Below are 23,533 nucleotides of genomic sequence, written 5' to 3'. Positions count from 1 at the left end.
TGTTAACATGCAATGGATTCATCATTGCTAACTTTAAATAAATCAATTAAAATGTCTTTTTAAAAATGTCTTTAAAGTTTTCTTGGTTCAATTTCCAATATGAAAGTATAAATGTAAAGTAATCTGAAGGCGAAAAATCTGAGAATCTCTACCCTGGCCAGTGTGGCTCAGTTGGTTGGCATTGTCCCATGCATGGAGTGGTCCCTAGTTCCATTCCTGGTCAGGGCACATGTCTGGGTTTCGGGCTTGATCCCTAGTGGGAAGACGTGCCAGGGGCAGCCGATCCATTTTTCTCTCTCTCTCCCTAAAATCAACAAAAACATATTTTTTGAAAATCAAAGACTGATATTTCCTTTCTGGAGAGAATGTTGAAGAGAAACTAAAGGAAAGTCTAGGGGCAGAGGAGTCTCCAGCTACAAAAACTAGGTTTGGGTTGTTTTATGTTCAAAGTTGAGGGTGAGGGGAAAAGTCAGGGAGCAGCTGCCATAAGGGAACTACCACAGGGGACAGAGATAGGGAGAGGGAAGTTTAAAGATCTTTTTCTCTTTGCCCTGATGGGCGTGGCTCAGTTGGCTGGGTGTCGTCCTTGCACCGAAGGTTACCAGTTCAATTCCCAATTAGGACACTTGCCTGGGTTTTAGGATCGACCCCTAGTGGGGGGCATGCAGCCAATCAATGTTACACTCTCACATCCATGTTTCTCTCCCTCTCCCTCCCTCTCTCTCTAAAACTTAATTTAAAACATAGATATTTTTTTCTGTATTCTTTCCACTTCTAATTATATTTTGATTTACATATTTGTTTGTTTTTAACATATTTTTATTGATTTCAGAGAGAGAGAGAGAGAAACATCAATGATGAAAATAGCCCTGACTGGTTTGGCTCAGTGGATAGGGCGTCAGCCTGCAGACTCAAGGGTCTCGGGTTCGATTCCGGTCAAGGGCATGTACCTTGGTTGCGGGTACATCCCCAGCAGGGGGTGTGCAGGAGGCAGCTGATCGATGTTTCTCTCTCATCGATGTTTCTAACTCTCTGTCCCTCTCTCCCTTCCTCTCTGTAAAAAATCAATAAAATATATTAAAAAAAAGAAAGAAAATAATTGGGATGAGGGGACATTGGGGGGATAAGGACACATTTGTAATATCTTATTCAATAAAGGGATAAAATTAAAATAAAATAAAAACAAACAAAAAAAAATAATTGATTGGCTGCCTTCTCCACACTGGAGATTGAGCCCACAACCCAGGCATGTGCCCTGACTGGGAATCGAGCTGTGACCTCCTGGTTCATAGGTCAACGCTCAACTACTAAGCTACACCTGCTGAGCTATATTTGTTTCCTATAATGTGACACTCAGAGGTCAGACCAACTCAACCAGTATGAACCCTCATTTGCTCAACTAGACCATGAAAGACTGTTTTTGCTGGCTTGCTAAAGTCAAAACACTAAATTCCTGACACGATAAGCATTCATTAGATGGTTGTCGTAGTGAACTGAATTGTATCTACTTAAACTTCCTCGCTTTATAGCAGCATGTTTTTGTACAAGTTTTCCTCTCTGGGCCTCAATTTTCTCATCTGTAAAATAGGGCACTTAAGTAAATGACAATTGCAGGCCTTTATTGAGAAATTGCTCTCTTCCAGGTACTATGTTTTACCTCCACTGTCGTGTGTAATTCTTACAACAGTCCAAAAGATAATACTATTATTATTATCATTTTATACATGAGAAATTTGCAGCACAAAGAAGTTAGGCATCTTGCTCAAGGGTTAGTGCCAGGATTCAAAGCCCGGTAGTCAGGTTCTAAAGGTCCCCTACCACTAACACTGTAATCTCCCCATGGTGCGTGCCCACTGCGGCTGAAAGGATTTTCTGTGGCTTCTCCTTCGTTTATCATTAGCTGCAGATTCAAACTAGTCAGTGCATCTGAAAGGCTGAGCCTGCAGATGTGCTGGAAAATGAGGATCTTCCACTCACAGTTTTTACAGTGGGAAGCGACTCTGCCTCTCTCAAGTCTCACCAAGGTTCCCCGAACACAAGAAGTGGGTCCAAAAGCTAAGCAGCCAAAAATACAACTGTCCACTCTTACCGTTTGCTTTGTGGGGTTTTTTGTTTGTTTGTTTTGTTTTTTGTTTTTTTTAAACTTTATTTGTCGGAATTTCCAGAACCAGGGTCTCTACTGGACAAGTAGAAAAATAGAAAACTGTACTACGAAAAGGCAACTATGACAAATAAGTATACTCGTAAAGGGGCTCCTTGGACTCGAGCAAAGGCAGAGTTCACCCTGGGCAGCGTAGCCCACAACAACAGAAAGGAACTGGTGTCCCCACATTTTGAGATGTGTTTCTCTCCAGAGCTCCACTAGCTGGCCCAGTCCTGGAACCGGAGGCAATCACTTGCTATCGTCCACACTGTGTTGCTAGGTGAGGCCTGGGCGGTCAGAAGGAAGTTCTGGCTGAAGTCCCGTTGTTTGTGGCCTTCAAACTTCACTGTTCCACAGATCACAACGAGGACTGTGGTCTGGCTTGGGGTGGCTTCATCATGTACAGGCTGGCAGTCAACCACACTGATCTGGAACTCACTGGAAGGCAACATTTCAAAAAACTCACTCAAGGACTCTTGTCCTGAAACTGCGTTTCCACTCCACACCAGGGTGGCTGTGCCCATGTAGAGGCGGGCCAGCAGGCGCCTCCGCTTATCCATGGTGGTGTAGCAGACGTTGACGAACTCCTCCGCAGCCCTGCAGGCTTGATCCACGTAGGTCTTGAAGTCTACGGATGCCATCTCTGGCTCTCCCGAAGGAGGCCTCCACCCAGGTGCTTCCTGCACCTGAGGCAGCCGGGGCTGCGCCGGCGAAGGCCGGGGTCGGCGTGGGCGTTGGCGTTGGCGTTGGCGGTCCTCCTCCCGGCGCCCCCCGCGCGGACCTCAGCTCCTCGAAAAACCGGCCCCCGGAGGTTGCGGGGAAGGCCTGCGGAGGCTCCGCGCCCCTCCGCTGCTCGCCCAGGAGGAGGCGGGAAGAGCCGCCCTCCGCTCCTCCTCTTCTTTTTTTTTTTTTTTTTTAATATATTTTATTGATTTTTTACAGAGAGGAAGAGAAAGAGATAGAGAGTTAGAAACATCGATGAGAGAGAAACATCGATCAGCTGCCTCCTGCACATCTCCTACTGGGGATGTGCCCGCAACCCAGGCACATGCCCTTGACCGGAATGGAACCTGGGACCCCTCAGTCCGCAGGCCCACGCTCTATCCACTGAGCCAAACCGGTTTCGGGCCGCTCCTCTTCTTCTTACCGAGAGGCCCCGCCCGGCCGCCGGGACCTCGGAGCCGGAGACCAGAGTCTGCCTCGGCTTTGTGGTCTTTTAAGGAGAAGGGAAAGTGTGGACTAGGGAGAAGATTACCTGGGCTCTGCCACTTACTACCTCTACAATCTTGGACAAGTTATATAGCCTCTCTGTGCCTCAGTTTCCTACCATAACACATACCTCATAGAGTTATGATGGAGATTAAATGACAATATTTATTTGGAAAGTACTTCTAACAGAATCTGGCACGTGTTAAGTGTTATATAAAAATATGTGAATAGCCTGGCTGGTGTTGCTTAGTGGTTGAGCATAAACCCATGAACCAGAGGTCACCAGATCTATTCTCAGTCAGGGCACATGCCCGGGATTGCAGGCTCAATCCCCAGTAGGGGGCGTACAGGAGGTAGCCAATCGATGGTTCTTGCTCATGGATGTTTCTCTCTATCCCTCTCTCTCTCAAATTAATTTTTTTGAAGATATGTGAATAATCTCGCTATCTAGCATATCCATTTTCAAGTAGTATGTTCAGAAACACTAATGCTAAGTATATAATAATGTTATGAATTTCGCAAAGGAAGTAGAGTGGGGAGGGACATGGTATAGTATTTATTTAAAAAAAAAAAAGGATGAGTGCTATAGTTTTTCACCACCACTGCCTTCCACATTCCCTAGTTGTATGGAACTTCTGTTGAGGACACCTGACGTCCTTACTCATGTTGCCTGCGCAGAGGATGGACACTTGTTCAGGTTCCATTGTAAAATCTCTCTCCATAGCCTGCTTTGCGCTCCTGAGAGTGCCCTCCCTCTCCTAATGCTGCAGATCTGCTCCTTTGCTCCCTCCCTGCCCCCACAGCCCTGCACTAGTGGGAGGATTTCCCAGCTGCCCAATGCCTAGCTTGCTAACAACAACTCAGTTCTACCAAGCATGACCTCTGCCCTCAAATCACTCACAGACCAAGAGGATGAGTACTGGGTAATTTTGAAACCAGCTATTTTGGCTACATATGAAAACTTGTCCTGCTTTCTTGTGGTTCTGTAGCATAATTTAAAACCATACCTCTGACCATAATCAGTCAGTTATGACTTGTGTCAAGCCACCCAGAAAAATAATACTAGTAATTTCCTTAGAGGAAATTATGTTATACCAACATCTTCTGTGGCTTATTTGGATGCATTTTCATTTTGGTTTATTCTGGTGAAGATTCATTTAGATAGAATTTAGGTTGCATGATATTGTAGAAGTATCCTTAGCTAGAAGTCAAGCATCTTGGGAGTTTAATCCTAGCTCTGGTCTTATGACAGAGGGGGGGTGAGTTGCTTTACTTCTTTGAGAACATTCAGTGGTATGGGAAATGGCAAATACTTTTTGATGCTCTCAGAATCAAAAGTATACTCTCCTACTGAGTCAAGCGAGCATTGGGACTGGATACAAACTAGTCTAATCCCTCATTTTGCAGAGAACAAAATGAGGCTAATGGTGATGAAGTGGCTTACCAAAGTCAGACATCTAGCTGAGATCAAAGTCAAGACTATGTGATGGCCCTAGCCAGTTTGGCTCAGTAGATAGAGCCTCGGCCTATGGACCAAAGGGCCCCGGGTTCAATTCTGGTCAAGGGCATGTACCTTGATTGCAGGCTCCTCCCTGGCCCAGGCCCTGGTCAGGACTCATGCAGGAGACAACCAATGGATGTGTTATTCTCACATCAGTGTTTTTCTTTGTCTTTCCCTCCCTCTTCCACTCTCCCTAAAAGTCAATGGAAAAATATCTTTGGGTGAGGATTAACACACACACACACACACACACACACACACACACACACACACAGACTATGTGATGAAGAACTGTACTTTGTTGTATGCTAGACCCCAAGCCATTGTGTGCCTATTGGTTACTATGTGGCAGCAAACGATAATAGGCTTAGCTTAATAGAATTTCCTTTCTTGAAGTGATTTACTTTGAGAGATTATAAGCTTTTATCTTGTTGATTGTAATAATTTAAAATTTGAACAGCTTTAAATATTATTCGTGGGATACAGAAAAAGTAAAACTTTCTGAAAAATTAAAATGTTTTAATTTTATAATTCAAAAGACACTTAGCACACAGGAAAAAAAAGGGGGATATTCAAATGCATTTAGTGCTTAAGAATTATAACAGGATTTCCTTGAAAGAGAAAACAATAGGGACAAGTTTTCAAGACTTCAAGGTTTTTTTAACCATTGAAACAGTGGTACTTAATTTTCTTCTGACATGTTGCACATCATTCTTGTGTAACACCACTCATCTAAAGATTATTGATGAGTTTTAATCTTGTCTACAATTAAGTTTCAAATAATCCATTTATTTTAATTTTTCTCTGTTTTCCAGATGAGCAAATCAAAATTTTCAAAAATAAGATTCTTTCACAAGCTCTGCCTGCCTCTTATTTCAGCAAATTCAAGTCTGAATAAGACTTCTAAGTGTCCTCAGATTCAAATCTAGCCTTGCCTGTAACAGGAATGGTGATGCCATCACGATACGGTGAGATCTCCTAACCCCGTGGTCGGCAAACTGCGGCTTGAGAGCCACATGCAGCTCTTTGGCCCCTTGAGTGTGGCTCTTCCTAAGCCTTAGGAGTACCCTAATTAAGTTAATAACAACTTACCTACCTATATAGTTTAAGTTTAAAAAATTTGGCTCTCAAAAGGAATTTCAATCATTGTACTGTTGATATTTGACTCTGTCGACTAATGAGTTTGCCGACCACTGTCCTAACCCCAGAGAAATCACCTACCACCATCTCTTCATCACCGTGGGTTCTCTTCCCACCCACCCAGCCAATTTCCCGTCAGTCCCCCTGCTTTGCTTTTGGGCTGCTTGTGTTCAACCACCTTTTTCTCTCAGCTTCAGTCTACCTCCGACAGGATACCTAGCTAAAGCAGCAGTTTAGCCAGTGCCGTGGCTGGACCTGCTCTGGACTAGTGGGGGAGGGGATTTAGACCCCCATTTTTACCCCATCCTGACCTCTGTCTGGGTATAAGGGAACAAAACAAAGGCTTGCTCCAGTCCCTAGATATGGAGTGCTTGACAGCAAGTATTAGGTTCTGGATTGGAAACTTATAACCCCAAAAAGAAAAAAGGATAATAAATATATTATTGATGAATCCTTGTTAAAAATAGAGGTATTACTGGAAGTGGTTGTGCGTTGTCTGCAGCTTTGTTACTCAAAGTGTGGTCTAGGGACCAGGAGAGTCAACATCATCTGGGAGTATCTCAGGCCCCACCCCAGGCCAGAGGATCTAAATCGGTATTTAAATAAGGCCGCTAGGTAATTTGTGTGCATGCTGTCTAAGGGTAAGTCTGGATTTATCTGTTCTTTCTTATGAAAGGCCTCAGAGTGACCAGGGCCTGAGAGACGGACTTGGACTACCCAAAATGCAGAGAAGCCAAATGCTAATCTAGCCATCAGGAGAGACATCACTGCCACAGGACTTGCATATTTGAAGGCTGAATGCCAGCTCATTTCTTCCTGTTGGCAAACGTAAGCCAGGAGGCTAAGTCCTCCTCAGGTTGCCAGGTGAACTGGGAATGTTTACTCTCTCCTAAATGACCAGTCTTTCTCTGGGTACATGAATGACAGCCCACGAACTCTTCAGTCTTCTTCTTTGCTTCTGAAAAGCAATCTTATTTTTCTCATTTTCTCAAACTTGGGCTCTGGCCAGTTTGGCTCAGTGGATAGAGTGTCAGCCGGAGGACTGAAGGGTCCCAAATTCAATTCAAGTCCAGGGTACATACCCCGATCATGCTGGAGGCAACCAACCAGTCAATGTTTCTTTCTCACATCGATTTTTTGTTTTGTTTTGTTTTGTCTCTCTCCCTTCCTCTCTCTAGGCATGTGAGAATTTTTTTTTTTTTTTTTTTTAAAGACAGAAACTGAGATGATAAGTAAGTGTTCAAGGTCACACATTTAGTAGTAAGGGATCAGAATTCTGGCTGGTTCCCAAGCCTGCAATATACATGCCACCTGTTTGGCCTTATCCTCAGGCAACCTGGGAAGCTGCTCTGCAAGTTGCATTTTCCAGATGAATAACTGACTCATTTTCCGGCTCCTTCATGTGGTTCATGTGTCACTTTTCAACCTCATCATTGTGATTACTGTCACTTTCATCACCATCAATTAACATTTGTTAAAAGCTTTCATGGTGCTGGACACTACAATTTTAATTCCCTACGTGCAGTTTCTCCCCGCATACTCTTCCTTTTTAAATAATCACTTTGCTAAGAATATAGTGTTTGCTTTTGAAAGTCTGACAAACCACAAGCAGGTGCTGAGGTTATTTGTTTTAGTGCTGGAAGCTGGAGAAAAAACACGCGCTTCAGTTATTCACCATACACAACATTAGAACAATGTATGCCCTGCTTTCCTACTTCATGCTTAACGACTACAAAGATCAAGATAAATCCTTTCAACCAGAGAAACAGTAAATCCAAAGGAACTTAATCTGTGGTCTATTACTGCTCAGTGTTGAATGCCTGTGCTTTTATTCTAGTCTGATTTTTTTTTTTCAGATTTCAAAATGCTAAAATTTATTGTTGAAATTTAGAATTTTGATGCCTAACTTTCTGATCATGCATATTTATATCAGTCAGTAAATGACAATGTAGAGGAAGCCAGTCCTATATTTGAATTTTAGTTAATACACTTACCAGCTGGGTCACTTCATGAATGTTACTTAACTTCACTGAGCTTTAGTTAACCTACCTTTTTAAAAGATGTTCATAAACTCTTAAGAGAGATCTTATTTTTCTAAATACATACTGAATGAAATGATATGATGGCTAGAATTTGCTTTAAAATGATCCAAGTATAGGGAGAAAGTGGGTGGGTATATAGTTGAAATAACATCGGCCATGTGTTGATTGTTGAAGTTGGACAATGGGTACCCAGGAATAACTTCTCTCTACTTTTGTATATGTTTGAAATTTTTAAATTAAAAGAATGGGAGAAAGTTAATGCATATTTTTGAATATTAAAAAATGTAAGTGAAGGTCAGAGCAGCTGGGGAGAGGTCAATGGGGGAAAAAGGAGACATATGTAATACTTTAAACAATACAGAATTTAAATTTTAAAATATATATATATATGCTTTAGTCTGGAATAATAGCAACCATTTTTAAGCAGTTATTGCATATCAGATGACATTCAGAACATTATCTTGTTTAATTATCACAACAGTTACATGAGTTATGTATTATTATTCCCATTTTAGAAACGAGGAATTACGGAGTATTGGTACAAAGCTAGACCATGGATATATATATATACTAGAGGCCCGGTGCACAAAAATTTGTGCACTTGGGGGTTGGAGGGGGCGTCCCTCAGCCCAGCTGTGCCCTCTCGCAGTCTGGGACCCCTCGGGAGATAACGACCTGCTGGCTTAGGCCTGCTCCCAGGTGGCAGAGGGCAGGCCCAATCCTTAGGTGTAGCCCCTGGTTGGGCTCAGAGGAGGGCTGATTGGGGAGTTGGGGCGCCGCCCCTGTCATGCACAGAGCAGGGCGGATCGGGAGGTTTCGATGCCACCCTCAGTCACGCTCAGGGTAGGGCTGATTGGGGGGTTGGGACACCACCCCCGTCATGCACAGAGCAGGGCCCATCAGGGAGTTGGGGAGCTCCCCCCTGTCACGCACAGAGCAGGGCCCATCAGGGGGTTGGGGGCCTCCCCCCTGTCACGCACAGAGTAGGGCCCATCAGGGGGTTGAGGAGCTCCCCCCTGTCACTCACAGAGTAGGGCCGATAGGGGAGTTGTGGCACCGTCCCCTGTCACACACAGAGCAGGGCGGATCAGGGGGTTGGGGCGCTGCCCTCTATCACCCACAGAGCAGGGCCAGTCAGGGGGTTGGGGCGCCGCCACTGTCACACTCAGGGCAGGGCTGATGGGGAGGTTATGGCTCTACCCCGTCACACACAGAGCAGGGCCCGTGGGGGGGGAGGGTTGTGGCGCCGCCCCCTGTCACACACAGAGCTGCAGGCCGATCAAGGGGTTTGGGCGCTGCCCCCTGTCACGCTGATCCCAGTGCCGGGAGGCCTCTCGGCTCCGCTGATCCTGGTGCTGGGAGGCATATTACCCTTTTACTATATAGCATAGAGGCCTGGTGCATGGGTGGGGGCCGGCTGGTTTGCCCTGAAGGGTGTCCTGGATCAGGGTGGGCGTCCCCACTGGGGTGCCTGGCCAGCCTGGGTGAGGGGCTGAGGGCTATTTTCAGGCTGTCGGGTGACTGAAGCTCCCAACCGCTTCTTTTTTTCTTTCTTTTTTTTTATTCTGGGCCAGCTTTAGCTGTGGCTCCAGCTATGCGGCCTCTGCTGCTGGGAAAGCGGAAACCCTCGGGCCCAGACTTGTTTGTGTTCTACAATCGAAACTCTGTATCGATTGATACAACTCCAGCTCTGAGATCCCAGCTCGCTGAAAGCAGGTTTCTGGAGTTTTTTTTTTAGCTTCTATATGTTACTATGTTTCAAACTGCCCGCTCAGAGGCCTGCAGCGGCAGGCGAGGAACGTTGGTGTCCGCCGTCACTGAAGCAAGCAAGCCTCATGTTCAGTTTAAGCTGCCTGGCTGCCGGTCGCCATCTTGGCTGTCAGTTAATTTGCATATCTCGCTGATTAGCCAATGGGAAGGGTAGCGGTTGTACACCAATTACCATGTTTCTCTTTTATTAGTGTAGATTATATTATATTATATTATATTATAGTATATTATATTATAGTATATTATATTATATTATATTATATTATATTATATTATATTATATTATATTATATTATATTATACTAGAGGCCCAGAGCACAAAAATTTGTGCACTCGGGGGGAAGGGGGGGTCCCTCAGCCCGGCCTGTGCCATCTCGCAGTCTGGGACCCCTCGGGAGATAACACCCTGCTGGCTTAGGCCTGCTCCCGGGTGGCAGAAGGCAGGCCCAATCCTTAGGTGCAGCCCCTGGTCGGGCTCAGAGCAGGGCCGATTGGGGGGTTGGGGCACCACCCCCTGTCACACTCAAGGCAGGGCCCATCAGGGGGGTTGGGGCTCTGTACCCTGTCATGCACAGAGCAGGGCCCATCAGGGGGTTGGGGCACTGCCCCCTGTCACACACAGAGCAGGGCCCATCAGGGGGGTTGGGGCTCCGTACCCTGTCATGCACAGAGCAGGGCCCGTCAGGGGGTTGAGGAGCTCCCTCCTGTCATGCACAGAGTATGTCCAATAGGGGAGTTGGGGCACCATCCCCTGTCACACACAGAGCAGGGCGGATCAGTGGGTTCGGGTGCCGCCCTCTATCACCCACAGAGCAGGGCCAATCAGGGGATTGGGGCGCCGCCACTGTCACATTCAGGGCAGGGCTGATGGGGAGGTTATGGCTCTGCCCCATCACACACAGAGCAGGGCCCGTGGGGGGGAGGGGGGGGTTGGGGCACCGCCCTCTATCACCCACAGAGAAGGGCCGATCAGGGGGTTGGGGCACCACCACTCTCACACTCAGGGCAGGGCCGATGAGGAGGTTATGGCTCTACCCCATCACACACAGAGCAGGGCCTGGGGGGGGGGGGGGAAGGGTTGTGGCCCCGCCCCCTGTCACACACAGAGCTGGGCCGATCAGGGTGTTTGGGCGCTGCCCCCTGTCATGCTGATCCCAGTGCCGGGAGGCCTCGCGGCTCCGCTGATCCCGGTGCCGGGAGGCATATTACCCTTTTACTATATAGGGTAGAGGCCTGGTGCACGGGTGGGGGCCAGCTCGTTTGCCCTGAAGGGTGTCCTGGATCAGGGTGGGGGTCCCCACTAGGGTGCCTGGACAGCCTGGATGAGGGGATGATGGCTGTTTGCAGCTGGTCACACACCCTTCAGGGTGGGGATCCCCACTGGGGTGCCTGGCAAGTCTGGGTGAGGGGCTGAGGGCTGTTTTCAGGCTGGGGGTGACTGAACTCCCAAACGCTCCTTTTTTCCTTTTTTTTTTTATTCTGGGCCAGCTTTAGCTTGAGGCTTGGCTCCAGCTCTTAGGCCTCCGCTCCTGAAAGTAGGTTTCTGGCCTTTGCATACAATGTTGCGAATCTGCTGGCTGAAATCTGGCGGTATTTGTTAAAATGTTTCAAACTGCAGGCTCAGAGGCCTGCAGCCGCAGGCGGGGAACGTTGGTTTCCTCCGTCACTGAGGCAACCAAGCCTCATGTTAGTTTCAAGCTGCCTGGCTGCCGGCCGCCATCTTGGCTGACAGTTAATTTGCATATCTCACTGATTAGCCAATGAAAAGGGTAGCGGTCGTATGCCAATTACCATGTTTCTCTTTTATTAGTGTAGATTATACTAGAGGCCCAGTGCACAAAAATTTGTGCACTCAGGCAGGGAGGGGGCGGTCCTTCAGCCCGGCCTGTGCCCTCTCGCAGTCTGGGACCCCTCAGGGGATGACCACATGCTGGCTTAGGCCCACTCCCCGGGGGATTGGGCCTAAGATGGCAATCAGACATCCCTCTGGCAGCCCGGTAGCCCTCGGGGGATGTCCACTTGCCAGCAGGGAGCAGGCCTAAACTGCAGTCGGACATCCTTAGCGCTGCTGAGGAGGCAGGAGAGGCTCCCACCACCACCGCTGTACTGGCAGCCATCAGCCTGGCTTGCAGCTGAGCAGAGCTCCTCCCATGTGAGAGCGCCCTGACCACCAGAGGACAGCTCCTGCATTGAGCATCTGCCCCCTGGTGGTCAGTGTGTGTCATAGTGACCAGTCGTTCCCAGTCCTTCTGCTGTTAGGGTCAGTTTGCATATTACCCTTTTACTATATAGGATAGAGGCCTGGCGCACGGGTGGGGGCCGGCTGGTTTGCCCTGAAGGGTGTCCTGGATTAGGGTGGGGGTCCCACTTGGGTGCCTGGCCAGCCTGGGTGAGGGGGTGATGGCTGTTTGCAGCTGATCACACCCCCTTCAGGGTGGGGGTCCCCATTGGGGTGCCTGGCCAGTCTGGGTGAGGGGCTGAGGGCCGTTTTCAGGCTGGCAGGCAACTGAAGCTCCCAGCCTCTCCTTTTTTTCTGTTTTTTTATTTTTTTATTTTTTATTATTTTTTTTTTATTCTGGGATTTATTTACCTTCTATAGCTGTCACTGGAGCTGAGAGCCGGCTCCAGCTCTGAGGCCCAGCACCAGCTCTGAGGCTGCGGCTAATTGAAACATTGTTGCCATCACTGCCGCTCTAAGCTCTGGGGCCGAAGTTGGCTGAAAGCAGGTATCTGGAGCTTGTTTAGCTTCTATAATTGCAACATTGTTTCTTAGAGTGCAGCTCAGAGCTGGGTGGCGGCAGGTGGGGAACCTTGGCTTCCTCCATCACTGGAGCAAGCAAGCCTCCTGTTTGCTTCAGCTGCCTGGCTGCTGGCCGCCATCTTGGTTGGCAGTTAATTTGCATATCACCCTGATTAGCCAATGGGAAGGGTAGCGAAGTTATGGTTAATTACCATGTTTGTCTATTATTAGATAGAATATACACTGAGTGGCCAGATTATTATGACCACCTGATGTTTGTAGGCAAATTAGCTGTACACTGCATTGTATGGGATATGGAAGCCGAAGGCCTGTTTGAACACCTTTGCTGTCCAGTTACCGAGATAAAATGTCTCCAGTTCACACAAGAACACAAGGATTGGACAGTCGAGCATTGGAACAAAGTCATGTGGTTCAATGAATCATGTTTCCAGTTGCATCATGCAGATGGCAGAGTGAGAATTTGGCGGAAACAGCATGAAAGCATGCAACCCACATGCATGAGTACAACCCTTCAAGCTGACGGGGGCAGTGTTATGGTTTGGGGCATGTTTTCCTGGCATGATTTGGGCCCTTTACTTTGTGTGGAACAACATCTGAATAGCACAACATACCTAAGTATCATTGCTGGTCAACTTCATCCTATCATGTTGATGGCGTATCCCAATGGAGATGGCTTCTTCCAACAAGACTATGCACCAGGCCACGGTGCTCATATTGTGCAGGAGTGGTTTCAAGAACATGAGGGAAACTTTACCTTGCTTAGGTGGTCCCCACAATCACCAGATCTCAATCCAATTGAGCATTTGTGGAATGAAGCTAAAAGAGCCATCAGGCAGCTTGTTCCACAACCATCAAATCTCACAGAACTGACAGTGCTATTCATCAGGCATGGTGTCAGATTCCTCGCATCACCTTTTGACATCTAGCGGAATCAATGCCAAGAAGAATCACCGCAGTATTGAAGGCAAAAGGTGGCCCAAAGAAGTACTGATGGGGTGGTCATAATAATCTGGCCACTCAATATATATATATATATATATATATATATATATATATATATATATATATATATAATTTATGGCTGGGGGTCACCATAACATGAGGAACTGTATTAAAGGGTCATGGCATTAGGAAGGTTGAGAACCACTGGTCTAGAGGAATGTTTGAAGGAGAGCCAGATGGAGACTGGACAGCGTGGCCTGGGAAGGAGGTCCTGTCTACATCTAGAGCAGTGGAGGCCCGCCTTCCATACCCTGAATGATTCTCCCCTGCCTTGCAGTGACCTGAGGCAAGGGGCAAGGCTGAGAGCTGGAAAACCTGCACCTCTGTGGCTGAGTCTGGCAGCCCTGGGGACAAGAACATTTGACTTGTTCAGAGCCTGGGAGGAGGCTTTGCCTGGTGAGGGCCAGAGGCACTGAAAAAGTGGAGTGCCACTGAGCCAAACAGGCTAGGGATTTTTTTTTTTTTTAAGTTTAATGGTTTTGATTTTTATTTATTTATTTTTAATCTCACCTGAGGATATCTTTCCATTAATTTTTAGATAGAGTGGAAAGAAGGGGGAGAAAAAGAGAGAGAGAGAAACATTGATGTTTGCAGGCACCCTAACCTGGTCCATAACCTGCAGTCAAGGTACATACCCTTGACCAGGATCAAACCCGGGATCCTTCAGCCTGTGGGCCAACGCTCCATCTCCTGATCCAAACCGGCATGGTTTTGTTTTGTTTAAGTCTCTATGTCATTTACTTCCAGCCTGACTTGCAACAGAAGTTACCTCCAGTCCACATCTCTGGTAAAGTCAAACTCTACCTTATTTGAAAACTGATACCAGAGCACAAATGGCATGCAATTCAGACTGAGGCAACCTCATAATCGCACTATTTGCTTGGATTGCCTAAACTGGGCTTGTGATCCAAGTTTCTGATGGAGTCATCATGAAAATGTAGGTTCCTAAACTCCAGGTCCAGTGCTCCAAATCTAGCACACACATATTCTGCATTTCTGCATATTCCAGGGTCTCTGGGTGCTAAAGTGGGCTGGGTGGAGACAGGGTTTCCTCTGCTGGACCAACAGGTTCAGGAATAGGTAGTGGAGCAAGGCCTGTGACCTAAGCACCTGCAGGAACTCTCCTTGAAAAATGTCTTCATGAATTGTGTGTTGGTGGATGTCAGAGCGTAGACTGGGGGCTGTTGGCAGATTTGGCGTAGTGACTCTAGCTATTGCATAAATGGTAAAGCTTTTGCTGAGGATGGTGTCCATCAGGAGGAGCCACCTGGGTCTATACTGTCATGCGTCTCCTGGGCTGGTATTGGGCTCTTCAGGATGGAGGCAAGAGAACTTAGAATTTTTATGACTTCTCCTCTGACCCCGAAACAAAACCCTATGATGGCATGTACCATGTTGTATGACAGTCTGCGCTGCACTGGACTGCTTCCTTCTACAGCTTGAGGGGATGCTGTCTTTGAATCTCTAAAGCCTGGCACAGGGGCTGGAGCATAGGAGAAGCTCAGTTATTATTTATAGAAACAACAGGAGAATAATTGAGTGACTTTGTTATAAAATGCATGCTTGATATATTCAAGACTACATGTGGATAGGTTCACTGTAAAGATCTGTTAAAGGGCAATTAAAAAGAAGGTTATACTTGTAATATACATATTAAACTGTTACCTTGAATTCATTCACCAAAAATGAAAGAGTGGGAAGGAATTTCCTTGGAGTGAGGGTCAGCATATAGAATTATACTCTGTCTTGCTTGCAGAAAGCGCATCCATTAAGCCTTGCCTATGATTTGCAGTTTATATGTAGTAAGTGGAGGTCATAAAATCATATGTATGTCATTCTGCATGAGGATATTTCTCAATACTGTTAAATGTTTTCTATCTAGAATAGTTGTCAGATTTATGCCCATTTCAATAACAATATTTCTGAGACTTCCTTTAATTGACCACTCATATTACTTTTAATTGGAACTATAATTCTCCTTTCATAATCATTTTTCATTGATTTATATTGTATTTTGATAAATGAGGTAAGTACACAAATAAGCCCAATGGCATAAGCAGTATTGGAAACAGACCCAATTTCTTCTTGTGAAGCAGATAACTCAGGGCTCTGAGGTCCATGTGCACTAGGGAATCAGTGAGTAACCTTGAGGGCTCAGCATTTATTGGATGTAAATCAGTACCTTTTCTAGATGGAATGGAAAGGGGTGGTTACACAATCTACTGAGAAAATATTTTTGAAAAAGTTTTTGCTCTATGTAGAAGTACAGTGCTTGGTCACATATGTTTTAATGATGTTTGTTGAAGCAATGCATAAATAGACAGTTGTGGATAACAGCTCCCAAAAGTGCCATGAGGGACTTTCATATCCTTCCTCTCTTCCTGAAGGAAATTTCTATGTCCTGCATGACCCACTCAAGATGAAATCACAGGAAAAGCCATCACTAGCTTTGGAAAGGAGGCAGCTCATGAGCAGACTCTTTCCTCCCCTCCGCTTCTCCCTGGAAGCAGCAATGAGAACTGGGAAGAAAGGTAAGCGCCTTCCTCCTATTGACCGATTCCAGAGAACACGTTCTGTTACCTTGAGTGCGAGATGCCTGCAGGAGCTTCAGTGAGACCCGTGACAGAGCCTGTCTCTTCTTTTTCCTTTTTTTTCTTCAGCCAGTCTTTTCAAGAAAATACCATGATTATCAGGCAGGAGCTGCTTGAGAAAAATTGTTGCTTAACGTCTTCTAAATTGCAGGCCAAGACCATCACTGGGCTTCCAAAGGCATGCTATCTGTTCCTCAGGACCTCACAGTGTGGTGGAGGAGGGAGACATACAAACCAGACATTCTGGGACAATGTTATAAGTGATCTATAGAGGAAGGTTGGGGGCACATGTGTTCACTGTGGCTGCAATGGCTGGGCTTGAGCATCCAGAAGCTCTAAGTTTTCTTGCAGCCAACACGAAGAGGAATGCCACTGACATAAATATAACCAGTTGCCCAGGTGAAACCCAACAGTCTTTGGCTCAAAAAAATGAGATGAAATTTTCCTACAAGGTTCCTCAAAGCTGTACATTTGAAAGGATCATAAGACTCACAGGGCTGAATCTCTTAAGCACCCTCAGTGTAAGTTGGTGGCATCACATCAAAGCACTCAGTCTGGTGCATAGACTACATGCACTATCTTCCTACCTTCTTCCACCACCCTGTCATCCAGCTGAGGAACCCCTTGCTACAGCCAAGCCTAGTACAGCATCTGGAAATGAAGGGGGTGCTTGTAGGACACAGAATCAGAAAATGATGAACTGGAAAGAGCATTGGATCAAACGTTGGGAAACCTAGTTCTGATGGATATATTTGGTTCGAAAAGTGGAAAACTGTAGTTACTATCATTTTCACAGCTACCTGTAGTGTCTCCAGAGCAGTCAGCATTCATTTGTGAATCCCTCTCTCTGAGTGTAAATATATGGGGCAGCCTCACTGTGTGTGGACAGCCCTGACTGTTGTCACATTGTCGTAGCAAACCCTCCACATCTGCCTGAGTTCTCTGAGGAATGAGTAACCAGTGTCAGAGAATAGTCCAGAATTCTATAAGGAACCTAAGTTTCTACCAATACAATGATATGACTAGGGCAGGATCAGATGTTATCAACTCAGAGGACTGACCATGAAACTGACTACAATTCACAGCCACAATAATCTGTACAAAACCTCGAGGCTTACAGACTATTCCAAAACTACTATCTGCATGCTACTAATAATTGTTTTCCAAGATAATTTCTATTTTAAAATTGACCCTGAGGTTACAATGACCACATTGGAATTGGTGGGATATAGTACTACACTCTACCCTGGTCAAGGTGAGAGCTATAACCACTCATCATTTCTCAAAGGTAAAGGCCATGGTTTTCTTTACTACAACCCAAAGCCAACTTGTCACCATGCTGTAGACAAATGCCACTGGAGGACTTTCACAAGCCCAATTTCCTGGACTGCGCTTATGCAGTAGAGACTCTAAGAATATTTTCCCTAAACCCGGAGAACCCAATGAGATTAGAAGTAGGCCGACTCATTTATTCTAGCTTTTTACATATAGAATGCCTCCGATCACAGCACTAAACATGAATTTAAAGGGCATATAGTCTGAGAGAAAAATAAGGAATCTTCTTTTTCTACCCAATCCAGTAGAAAAATTTCAGAACATCAGTTTATGGATTTGGACAAGGATTCTTTTTTCCTTTTTTTTTTTTTAACTTACTATATATTGCCTCCAAGCCAATAATATATTAGAGGCTTCATGAATATTAACAGCTGATGTTTATGAAATATTTAGTCATATTTGGCACCTGGCTGAGTCCTTTTCATCCATTTTCTTATTTATCCCCCACTATGATCCTACAAGCAGATGATTTCAACCACATTTTGCAGAGGAATTAACGGAGGCTTGGAGAGAAGAGCGGCAGATCCAGGACTTCAGACTTGGATTTGTCTGATTCAGACAGAGATTCTTTCTGTTGCAATGAAGATTGTAAAGAAAAAACATTCAAAAAGAAATTCAGATCACATGAAAAATTTATGGGTAATGTCAAGGATGATGGAGAGGTATAACTTTCAGACTAATGCTTTCTCTGAGAAAAACTAGAACAGCCAGATTAAAAACAAACTATTTGAAGAGATTGGTGAATCACTGACACATTCTGAGGCTGACGCTGAGAGAAGACTAGATACTTTCCAAGTCTGGCAGGGCAATACTGAGTCTGGAAGTTACTTCTGACTGATCAGGACAGAGGCTCTCATCACTGCCCCAGACTGCTTCCTGACATGGCCAAGGTTCCCCCAGGAAGGCTTTCTCCAGGTTCATCCACCTCAGGAATGTCCTGCAGAGCCCTCTGGAGAACCAGCCTCAGGGTGTGTCTCTGCTTCCACCATTGCTGCCTGAAGGAGCCAATGAAGATGGAAATGATGGGGTTGGCACAGCTGTTGACACAGGACATGGGTACTACAAATTTGTAAAGATGAAGGAAAGCATCAAAATATTTTTCAAGCCAGAATAAGAGGAACCAGTGCATGCCAAAGGGCAGGCCGCAGAGGAGGAAGACCAGCACTGTGAGCACGATGGTCACATAGAGCCTGGTGGGAGGCACCCGGTTGGAGCCACACAGCAGTCTGGTCATCAGGGCCAGGCTGGACCCAGAGAGAAGCACAAATAACAAAATCAGCCACATCACAGTGATGAAATCAAATACCAGACACATGGAAAGGCTTAAAAAATTCATCGGAATGATAGAGAATTTTTTATCCAGGATGCTCAGCAGTAGGGACAGGGACCACAGCAGGGCACATGTGATAGCTGACAGGGGTCTGGGGCGGCGGCAGTGGTACCAGATTGGCCACAAGACAGATAGGCAGCGCTCTGTGCTGATGGCGCTGAGAAAGCTCAGGCCTGAGATGTAGGTAAACACTGACACAGCGATGACAAATCTGCATATTTCAATGGGGACAAAATTGAACATAGGGAATGTATAATCTGGCAGCAGAGGAAGAGGGAGTCGGCTCCCGTCAGGTTGAGGATATAGATTGAAAAGGCGTTCCTGCGCATGGGGAAGCCCAGGAGCCAGAGGTTCCCTGCCAGCCCCAGCAGGGCCATGATGGCTGTCAGTAATTCCAGGATTAGGAACTCTGTGTTTAAAGCTTGTTCTCTTCCACTTATTGATGTGAGTTCGCTGCTCCAGGCTGTGACAGATGGATTCATGCTCAGGAACCCTCCACTGGTGCCACTGGAACAGAAACAAGACTTGAGCACCTGGTGCATGATCAGTGAGTCTCATGGCCATCCTGCTACCTGGGAATTATTGTCTGTGTTACAGAGATTACGATACCAAAGGCATCACCGCCTTGGAGTCCTGGAACCTGGATTCAAACCCAGTTCTCTCTGACTCCAGATTCGGGGATCTCTCTACGCAACATGGACCTTCTTCTGACATGGGAATAGCCTGTAGTCCAAATACCTCCACTCATAGTCGGAGACCATGTCATGTCTTCCAGAGGCAGGAGGAGCATAGTCTCGACAGGTAATGTGGGATGACAGCAGGACTCGGAGCTCACCATTGCTTCTGCCCTGCGGCTGAGATTTCCTTTCAAAGGCTCAAAGTTGAAAGTCCCAGCCATGACCTCTGGGTTTTCTCAGTGACTGATAATGTCCATCCTCCAGAAAGAAGATCGTGATTTTGGGTTATAAATGGAACACAATCTCTTGCTATGAGTGGTATGAGTATGACCTGTCCTCTTGTGCTAGAAATGCTGAGTGTGTCATCTCTATGAGGACAGGAGGTACTTTTCCCTGAGCAGTGGTGTGTCTAGTGGGACACAGTTTAATTCACTCTTATAATGGATTTCTTCCTAGAGCAGCCAGAATAATAAATATAGAATACTTATGGTTAACAGTGTACTCCCACTTTAAAAAACACACACCAAACAAACTATATTTTATTATCAAGGCATTTTTTATGATACTGAGATATTATTCCAAAAAGTGACACCCAATAGAGAGTGCAAAGAGTCAAAGAGAGAGAGAGAGAGAGAGAGAGAGAGAGAGAGAGAGAGAGAGAGAGACACCAGGTAAACCAACTATTGGGAGATGATAAGAAGAGATGGGTTTTCTTCATTTGACATCAAATCTCATTTCCAGATTCTCTACCCTCCTCTGCATCCTGGGAGACAGGCCTCTTTCCCTCACCACTGGACCCCTTTTCCTCAGTGTCCTGGTTGCTCTCAGGAAGGAGAGACACTGGCAGTTGGTTGGAGAGCAGGAGGAGGGCAGGTTTCAACTCCCTGGCTCTCTGATGTCAGCCTGTGAGTTGGCCATGATGGTGTTACTCTACCTAAGGACATAGCCCCTGTCTGGTTACCTTTCTTATGGTCAAAATGACAACCACCGCTAGAACCATATCCCTCACTGTATTCTGGTCACTTATCTTTCCCTTTACCCTTCAGCAGTAGCTCCCTATTATGACTTATCTTTAGGGACCTCTCCATCTTCATCAATTTCCCTTACTCCTGCTCACCCCTTTGTACATAGTCCCTATATTAAACTCTCTTCAATTACTCATTAGTTTGTGCTCTGTGTTTTATGCTGGAACAAGAAAGATACAAACATATAACAAACAAACAATAAAATCCATGGAACAGAAGCTAATGTGTGCAAGCTGAGTTATTAACAATAATTCAGATTTGAAAACAATGTCTGTGAAGCAGAAAGGACCTGGGTCCCTCACAGCCTAAGCTACCAGCACCCAAAGCTTCCCTGAGGGAGCTTCATGTCTCTGGACTCTCCTTCATGGGTGCCCATGGCTTCTTGCATGCTCCACCCTAAGATGCAGTTGTGACCATGTGGACTAAGAGGGAGAAAACAAAACTGCCTTTGAGAGAAGGTAGTTCTGAGCCAACTCTTACCTGAGAGCCATCTTGTAGTTGAAGGTGGTAAGTAGAAGAAGAGGAGCTTTCCACAGAGTGCCAAACACCAGAGAATGCTCTCCTACCCCTGGATAGGAGGTGTCTGCAGGAGCAGGAGTGGAACCTGATGACCAAGAGAGGCTTATCAAGATGCTGGGCATCCCCTGTGACGTCCTGCACAAGGGGCACTGGCAAGTGAGATTCTGGAGATGTGAGACAAGGGCCTCACGAGATGCTTCTCACTTGTCCTGAGTCCAATGACTTATCTCTTCCTCTCTTCATTTTACCCATCTGGTCCCCCTCCCTGTGAAGAATGTTTAAATTGGATCTTGTCACTGCCCATAGTGATCCTGTGCACTTTAACAGCTGTTAGCTAGCTCAATTTTGAAAATGAAATGTATTTTAATGAACACTGCCTTTAAAATTTTTCAAAGTGTGTGTATACATTTTTTGGGACACCTTCTATTACCCAAAGGGGAAAGATCAGTAAGGCTTTAAGGGGTTAAAAAAATCCTTTTGGACTTGGAATTTCAGCATCCCACATCCCTTTGAGAAGTTGATTAAATCTCTGGACTTTCTCCCTCAGAGAAAGCACACATACACATATACAGAATTTTGCATTTCATTTCAAGAAGCTTGTGAATCCCCTGAAGCCACCTACAAAATCCTGGCCTAGGTAAGACAAGGGAGAATATTTCAGGGTCTCAGGGAATCACCAGGTTGGGGTAAATGGTGTTCACCAGGATAATACAGATTCAGCAAAAGTCTCAGGGTACACAGAGTCCAGCCACCACCTGCCCAGGGCCTGTAGACCATTTTGATTGGAGAATGGGTCTCAGGGAGTCATCAGGGTGGAGCTAGTGGAGTTCACCAGGATAATTCAGGCTCAGATTTGGCCATGTGGGGAGAGGGCTCAACACAGGGTCAGTGGCAGCCATCCCTCCAGCCCTCTCCCTGAAGCCACACAACCCAGTTTCTCTCTGTATGTCTCTGGCACACCTTCCCACCCCACCCTACCCCACCCCCCAGCTTGACAGAATTCCTTGAGAATTTTTTGTTGTTGTCTTGTTTTAATATGTTTTTATTGACTTTCAGACAGAGAAAGGCAGAGGGAGAAAGAGATAGAAACATCCTATCTAATAAAGAGGAAATATGCTAATTGATCCTAATGCTGTTGCAAAGATGGCGGCGCCCACAGCCAATAGGAGGGAATATGCTAATTGACTGCCCCGCCCTCAAAAGGCGGCACCCACAGCCACAAGATGGCGGTGCCCAGTCCCCTCAGCTCCGCCAGGGTGGCAGGTGCATGGCAAGGCCAGGCCCGCCCCCAGGTGGGCCCGGCCGCTTTGTGTGCCTGTCTCTGGAGACCCCCAATCTCCTCAGCCCCCCAGCCACCCAGGGCTGGCATGAAGTGCAGGCAAGGCTCAAATGGTGGCTGCCCAGCTGACTCCCAAGGCACAGGCAAGCCTCGGATGTTGGCTGCCCAGCGGCCCAGGGCCACCCAAGGCTCAGGTAACCAGGGCTGGCCAAGGCTTGCGCTGCTGGAAGTGGCAGCAGCAGAGATGTGATGGGGTCGTCACCTTCCCCTGATCACCGGGTCGCCTCCCACCCCTGAGAGCTCCTGGGCTGTGAGAGGAGGCAGGCCGAGGTGAGGAATCCCCCTTCCAGTACATGAATTTTCATGCACTGGGCCTCTAGTCCTATATAATAAAAGCCTAATATGCTAAGTTTCTGGTCGTCCAGTCATCTGTTCAACCAATCAAAGCATAATATGTTAATGATATGCTAAGGCTGCTCAACCGCTTGCTATGATGTGCACTGACCACCAGGGGGCAGACACTCTGACTGGTAGGTTAGATTGTTGCTGGGGTCGGGCTGATCAGGACTGAGCGAGATGGGCCAGACATGCCCTGGAACCCTCCTGAGGTCCCTCCCCACCCCTGATTGTGCACTGGTGGGGTCCCTTGTCCTGGCCTGCACCCTCTCACAGTCCAAGACCCCTCTGGAGATGTCAGAGAGCTGGTTTTGGCCCAATCTCACTCAACGCAGGAGCTGCCCCCTGGTGGTCAGTGCACTCCCACATGGGGAGTGCCGCTCAGCCAGAAGCTATTATTAGTTTCTTGTGTATCTTTCCAGAGGTACTCTTTATATAAATAATAGGAGAATGATTGAGTGACTTTGCTATAAAATGCATACTTGATATATGCAAAACTCCATGTTTATCTGTTTATAAAAGAAACACAAGAAGGAGAATATGTTCACATTCCTATGTATTACCTATATAAAGAGTACCTCTGGAAAGATACACAAGAAACTAATAATAGCAGTTACCTGTCAGAGAATGTGGGAATTGAGCAGATGAGGGACAGAAAGGAGACTTTTCTCTGTACACTTAAAAAAAATTTAAACCATGTGAATGTATTTCATATTCAATAAAGGAAATAAATAAATACATAACCAAAACAAAATATAGCCCATGCCCAAGCCATAAATATATATGCACTCCTAATTAAATGGAAAGCATGGC

At 46.3% G+C, this 23,533-nt stretch overlaps 1 protein-coding gene and 1 pseudogene across 1 annotated transcript; both read right to left on the bottom strand.

Moving 5' to 3' along the window:
• Window positions 1-2,143: 2,143 nt before the first annotated feature.
• On the bottom strand, window positions 2,144-2,928 carry LOC118663512 (NTF2-related export protein 1-like). The gene has a single exon (XM_036323200.1). The coding sequence runs from the start codon at window positions 2,782-2,784 to the stop codon at window positions 2,362-2,364; it is 423 nt and encodes a 140-aa protein (XP_036179093.1). The 5' UTR covers window positions 2,785-2,928; the 3' UTR covers window positions 2,144-2,361.
• A 15,422-nt stretch (window positions 2,929-18,350) lies between these two features.
• On the bottom strand, window positions 18,351-19,320 carry LOC118663503 (annotated as a pseudogene).
• Window positions 19,321-23,533: the final 4,213 nt, after the last annotated feature.

The sequence above is a fragment of the Myotis myotis genome, unplaced genomic scaffold (genome assembly GCF_014108235.1).
Source record: "Myotis myotis isolate mMyoMyo1 unplaced genomic scaffold, mMyoMyo1.p scaffold_m19_p_10, whole genome shotgun sequence".
Classification (NCBI taxonomy): domain Eukaryota; kingdom Metazoa; phylum Chordata; class Mammalia; order Chiroptera; family Vespertilionidae; genus Myotis; species Myotis myotis.
The sequence above is the reverse complement of the archived record's forward strand: the minus strand, read 5'-3'. Positions and strand labels throughout refer to the sequence as shown.